Source organism: Myotis lucifugus, unplaced genomic scaffold (genome assembly GCF_000147115.1).
Source record: "Myotis lucifugus unplaced genomic scaffold, Myoluc2.0 scaffold_879, whole genome shotgun sequence".
NCBI lineage: Eukaryota > Metazoa > Chordata > Mammalia > Chiroptera > Vespertilionidae > Myotis > Myotis lucifugus.
The window spans coordinates 162,814-169,482 of record NW_005871927.1 but is presented as its reverse complement, the minus strand read 5'-3'; the positions used below and the strand labels follow the sequence as shown (position 1 = coordinate 169,482).

Below are 6,669 nucleotides of genomic sequence, written 5' to 3'. Positions count from 1 at the left end.
GGTGGCTGGCAACGCCACCCCGAAGCCTTCCGCAGTCTCAACACCCGCTTCTGTCAAATCCCTCTGATAGGAAGCCAGGGGGACCGAGGAGACAAAGGCGCGGCCGGCGAGGGTCTGGACGGGCCCGACGGAGACCAGGGGCTCCAAGGTACAGGGCCAGTGTCTTTAACCACTTTTGTGTCTTGGCACCTTTTCCCAATTCTCTCACTGTGTGGGCAGCACTGGGTGGCAGTGTCTCAGGTCTGATGAAGGAGTTGCTTTCTCGGGTGAAGCTTTTGAGGCGAGGTTCACGACCATCTGACAACCACTTCAATACGTGAACGGTTTGCCAGTACAGGGCCTCCTGCTCCCCTTTAGTTAAGCAGACTCGGTTAAAGTGTTTGACTAAAGCCACCTAGTATCCATTTCACTTAAATTCTAACAGAATTTTCTCTTAATGGACCCACAAGTACCCTGAATTAAAAATTTTCCCCTGAATGTTTAAATTTTAATGTCAAATATAAGAGCTGTCCTCAGTGAAGGCCAGCCCCACCACACCCCACCCCAGCCTTCTGGGGGACTGTTTGGGGTCATTGTCATCTGCACTCACATCCTGGAGTCCACACCACAGGGGGGCAGGGCCTCCCCAACCCACCCCCCCATCTCCTCTCCTGGCCACACCCCAGGCTCCTGGCTTCTCCCCAGTCAGGGGCCCCCTCGGTGGGAGTCTTTGTTGGCTCCCCCGTCCATCCCTCCCCATGCGTCCCCACCACGCACTCCTCCCACCACACCAATGCGCTCCGAGTGTGGAGTCGGAGCTGCCACACTCCAGACAAGACCCAGACACTGCTCCTGCCTCGCCACCCAACCCGCCCCAGCCCCAGCCCCAGCCCCACGCAGGGGCTCTGCCCTGCGGTTCTCCGGGCCTGGGCTCTCCTCCCTGGGCTCCCAGGGTTCGGAGACAAGCCAGTAACAGAGTGTGGGGAGGCTGCAGGTGGATGGGAAGTCCCGCTGCGGCTCGGTCTCACTCCAGATCTACACTCATCTTCCTTCTCTGTCTCAAGGACCCCCAGGTGTGCCTGGTGTGGGCAAAGACGGCCAAGATGGCGCGCACGGTGAGCCCGGGCTGCCCGGAGACGCTGGCCTTCCTGGTGCTGTTGGTGCTCAGGGGACCCCTGGCATCTGTGACACCTCGGCTTGCCAAGGAGCTGTGATGGGCGGCGGCGGCGAAAAGTCAGGTCCTAGAAGCTCCTAAAACACAACCTAGGAAGTGAGCGTGACACCATTGAAGCAGTGGGCTCTGGAGGGACACCGGGGTCAGCAGCGTCCATTACTAAGGAGAGAGCAACACACCGTGCGGGACGCCCAGCGAGGCCCCGCATCCTCGGTGGTGGCGCCTGGACTCCTGGTCCCCGCGAGCATCCTCCAGCCGTTGGGGACGTCCTCTCTCGTGGGTGTACAGCGGCCCATGTGGCTGCAACGTCGGACCTTGGACACAAGCCCTGTGTGGTACCAGCAGGAGGGACAGGGAGTGCAGTGTGTTCAAGCCCACGAGAAAATTCAGCAACTTGTTTACATGGCATTTGTGTACACTAAGATATAATCCCAATAAAATGATAAATTCAAATTCATGACTGACCACAGTGTAACCAAAAATAAAGGATTTCACATACGGTACCCTCCACACCAAGGTCTCGTCTGACCTACCTGCTTCTTTTGTGTAAAACTGTTAACTATCTCTGACCAACAGTATTTATTGACAGTGACTTTGTATTGCACTAAGCCTGTTGTCATAAATAAAGCCACTCGTTTGAAAAACTCAGTTCTAAACAATAGTTTATTACATAAAGTACTGACTCTCAGTGTGAAAGTGAGGTCACCAAAGCAGCCCACCGTGACAACATCTTATCTATGGACCAAAAGAGCTTTAAAGATGTCTCTGGAAGTTTCCTGGCAAAATTCTGCAATGCAGTCCATGTGACTGGAAGTCGTTGCAAGGGGAGGCGATAAACAAATGAAATGAATTTCCAAACTACTTCTAGTGAAGAACATTTTGACTTTTCCAATTGCTAAGGGGGCGTTTTTAAATGTAAAGGAAATAAGTAAAAAGCAGTGTACCCTGTAAGACTAAAGAAATTACAAAGGGTGTTCATTTTTTAAGTTATCATGTTAAGAAAACATGATGGAATCAGACAGATAATTGAAAAATTACTAATTGTCACAGTGTCTGCATCCCAATGGTCTAAGAGGACAGTAATGGACGAATATTTTGTTTTATATTTTGTTCTAGATAAATATTTTTACAAAATGTGCTTTCAAAGTCCCCACTGGAGTTCCAACTTGAGTCATGTCCCTTGAGAGTTGACGGTTGGCGCAGAGCTCCAGGGCTTGGACACGCCCATGGCCGGGCAGGGGCCGCCTGCTTCCAGGAACCAGTGTCCAGTCCGCTCACTTGATCTCCATGGCAGGGCTGCTCTGCAGACTCTCCTGCGCGGGACACGTCGCCAGGGAGTCTGGTCTGGTCAACTTTAGCCTCCTGCCAGTTTTACCGCAAAACACACTCTCAAATTCCTACAGTTGAGAAAAGATCATTAGTATAGCAATCCATAGACATGAAAATTGCTGTCTTCGAAAACACAAAAGGTTGAAAGTAAGTGCTAACCTACTTCAAAATATACAGTTAGCCCTGGCCAACGTGGGTCAGTGGTTAGAGCGTCAGCCCGAGCACCAGAAAGCTCTGGGTTCCATTCCGGTCAAGGGCATGTACCTGGGTCACTGGTTCCCAAACTTACGTCACATCTTGCTAGGGGTCTGTATGATAAAAATAGGGATTTAAACACTTTTCTCATAAGTTACACTGACATTTACTTTTATTTAATTTTCCAACAGCTTCTCACAATACCTGGTCAGACTCTAAGACCCTCTTACGGTTTAAAAGCAACCACATTTGCATTTGTTGTTTTACTGTGGTAAAATATATTTAGCAGGAACTTCACCGTTCTAACCATTTGTAAGTGTGTGACTCAGATGCATGAAATATATCCACACTGTTGTATAACCATATACATTTCCATATGTCTTTCTTTTTTTTAAAGTACAGCATTCTTAATTAAATCTGGGTTTATATATTTTTTATTGTGGTAAAATATATACAGCAGGAAGTTTACCATTTTAACCATTTGTAAGTGTACAATTCACTGCCATTAAGTACATTCGCACTGTTGTGTTACCATCCCCTCCATCTATTTCCAAGACGCCAAACTGACACTCTGCCCCCATTAAACACTCACCCCCCAGCCCCAGCATCTACCTCTGTCTCTGTGAATGTGACTCCTCTAGGCCCTCATGTAAGTGGAATCACAGGACTTGTCCTTCTGTGACTGGCTGATGTTACTTATATGTCCTCCAGGTCCCTCCATGTTGCAGTTGTCAGGACTTCCATCATTTTTATGGCTGAGTAACAGTGCTTTGTGTGGATAGAGCACATTTTGCCCGTTGTGAATGATGCTGTTGTGAACATTTTCATACAAGTATCCATTTGGGTTCCTGTTTTCAATTCTTTGGGGTAAATACCTAGAAGTAAAATTGCTGGATCTTATGGTAGTTCTATGTTTAACCTTTTGAGGACACACCATATTTATTTTTTTCATCTTTACAGTTTAGAGTATTACAGATGTCCTCCCCTTCGCCCCCCCACCCCGCCATTTCTCCCCTCCACCCAGCTCCTACCCCACACTAGGCCTTCTCCACCCTATTGTTTGTGTCCATAGGTTATGCATATACACATGTAAGATCTTCGGTTAATCTCTTCCCATACTCCTCACCCCTTTCCTCTGAGATTCGTCAGTCTGTTCCATGTTTCCATACCTCTGATTCTATTTTGTTCATTAGATTCCTTATTTTTTTAGATTCAATTGTTGATAGATATGTATATATTACCATTTTATTGTTCATATTTTTTATCTTTTTCTTTTCCTTTCTTCTTTTCTTAAAGAATACCCTTCAACATTTCATGTTAATACTGGTTTGGTGGAGATGAACTTTTAGCTTTTTCTTGTCTGTGAAGCTTTTTATCTGACCTCAATTCTAAACGATAGCTTTGCTGGGTAATCTTGGTTGTAGGTCCTTGCTATTCATCACTTTAATATTTCTTGCCACTCCCCTTCTGGCCTGCAAAGTTTTTGTTGAGAAATCAGCTGACAGTCATATGGGCACTCCCTTGAAGGAACTGCTTTTCTCTTGCTGCTTTTAAGATTTTCTGTCTTTAACCCTTGGCATTTTAATTATGATGTGTCTTGGTGTGGGGCCTCTTTGGGTTCCTTGTTTAGGACTCTCTGCACTTCCTGGACTTGTAAGTCTATTTCTTTCATCAGGTAGGGGAAGTTCTCTTCAAAGAGGTTTTAAATATCTTGCTCTCTCTTCTCCTTCTGGCACCCCCATAATGCAAGTGTTGGTATGCTTGAAGTTGTCCCAGAGGCTCCTTATACTATCTTCATATTTTTGGATTCTTTTTGCTCCTCTGATTGGTTGTTTTTTGCTTCCTCATATTTCAAATGGTTGATTTGATTCTCAGAATCTTCTACTCTACTGTTGATTCCCTGTAAATTATTATTTATTTCAGTTAGTGTATGCTTAATTTCTGACTGGTCCATTTTCACTAAGATCCTTGAAAATCTCACTAAGTCCCTTGAAGCTCTCATTAAGATCCTTGAGCAACCTTATAACCATTGTTATGAACTCTGTATCTAGTAGTTTGCTTGCTTCCATTTCTTTCATTTGTGATATGTTTGTCTCCGCATTTTGGCTGCTTCCCTGTGTTCCTATGTATTAGGTAGAGCTGCTATGTCTCCTGGAATTAGTAGAATGGCTTTGTGGATTAGGTGTCCTGTAGGGCCCAGTGGCTCAGCCTCCCCAGTCACCTGAACTGGGCACTCTAGGTGCGCCCCTGTGGGTTGTGTGCAGTCTTGTTGCAGTTGAGCCTTGATTTCTGTTGGCGTCACTGGGAGGAGCTGACTTCCAGGCCAATTGGCTATGATGACCAACTGTGTCTACAATGGAAGAGCTGCTGTGCAGGAAGACACCCCACTGGAGCAGGACTTGCTTCAGTGGGGCTTTGGTGCTCACTGAGTCTGCCCCTTGACTGTGTTACTTGTGGATGTAGAGTTGCTATTCATCACTTTGGTGTGGTCTGAAGCTGTCTACTGGGTGCACTGGCTCTGGGGCCTCCCAGGGGTGCAAAGTTGGCCACTGCCTGCAATCATCCTGCAGAAGCTAGAGAGATCTGCAGGTGGCTGAACTAGGAAGAGCTCAGGCAAGGCCCAGCTGTGAAGCAAGGCAGGCTGGTGCTGGTGCCAGGTCTTAGGCCTTTTATTGATAGATTTCATGCCAGCTGCTGCTTGTTTGAGAGATTTTAGTAAAGTCTGAAGCCTGAGCCAGGACAAACCATTCATATGGAAAAGCCACTGCAAACAGCTTGGGTGGGGCTGCAAATTGGATGGGGCAGGGTCTCAGGGAATCACCAGGGTGGAGCAAATAGTGTGGGCCAAGGCTGATGGAAACTCATATATGGCTGCCAGTCAGTTCTGCAACGGGGGAGGTCCCAGCACAGGAACAATGACCCCTACAAGCACCATCTGGGAGAAAGCTGCCCCTGAGCTCCTGCCCAATGCTAAACAGTCCAGTTTCTCCCTGTATGTGTCTGGGTCTCCCACCCTTGGAGCTCAGAGGAAGCGGAACCATGTAAGTTTGTGTGCATGCCCTTTAAGAGGAACACCTGGGTCTCCAGCAGGATTGTCACTCAGCCACAATCCCTTCCTGTTTTTACAGCCCGAAGTTATGGGGACTTCTCTTCCCAACTCTGGAACCCTGGGCTGGGGGTCTGGTGTGGGGCTGGGACCCCCTGCTTCTCATGGGAGGCCTTGGAGATACCCTTCCCAAGTAAAAACACGCCACTTGTGGGTGTCAGACCAGCCCATTCTGCACCTCTGCCCCTCCTACCAGTCTCAATGTGCTTTCCTCTTTACTTCTCTAGTTGTAGGACTTCCATTCAGCCAGATTTCAGGCGGTTCTGAATGATGGCTATTCTGCATTTCTACATTAGTTATAATTTTGATATGGTTGTGAGAGGTGGCAAGTACTGGTGTTTACCTATGCTGCCATCTTGGTTCCCCCTCTGGCTGCACCAATTTACAATCCCACCAGCAATCCCAAGGGCTCCAATTTCTCCACATCTTCACCAACACCTGCTTGTTTATTTTTTTGTTTTGTTGGGGGTTTTTTCTGTAGCCACAACCGATGAGTGTGAGGTGATATCTCATTGTATTTGCATCTCTCTGATGAGCAGTGATATTGAGCATGTTTTCATGTGCTTACTGGCCATCTGCATGGCCTCTTTGGAGAAGTGTCTTGCCAGGTCCTTTGATTCAGGTTTGTCTTTTGTTTGCTGGCTGTAGTAGGGCATAGTTCATTCATGCCAGGAAGGTAAGTGGCAGCACTCTGTGGGCACTGGCTGACCCCAGTCGTCTGGAGTGGTGGGCGCTCCACTGGACTGCATTCTCAGTGGTGTTATGCCCAAGGCCCCTCCCATGGCACCTTCGCTCAGAAGCATATCTGTATATAAATATACTCTAAACTTTGTAAGGTTTTAATGCAACTTAAGACAAACCACATTTTGATAATTCCCTATGTTCT

The 6,669-nt window shown here is 47.4% G+C and overlaps 1 protein-coding gene across 4 annotated transcripts in view; it reads right to left on the bottom strand.

Moving 5' to 3' along the window:
• Nucleotides 1-1,798: 1,798 nt before the first annotated feature.
• TCFL5 (transcription factor like 5) overlaps nt 1,799-6,669 on the bottom strand; it is an 18,859-nt gene continuing 13,988 nt past the window's right edge. For 2 of the 4 annotated variants that reach the window (XM_014448611.1, XM_014448610.2), the window contains exon 5: nt 1,799-2,550. In XM_014448611.1, the coding sequence (XP_014304097.1) occupies nt 2,428-2,550 (123 nt within the window). In that variant the 3' untranslated portion in view covers nt 1,799-2,427. Of the gene's footprint in view, nt 2,551-2,645; nt 2,791-3,289; nt 3,553-6,669 lie in introns of those variants that run through there. The other 2 variants (XR_001346209.2, XR_002827179.1) reach the window with 2 other exon arrangements.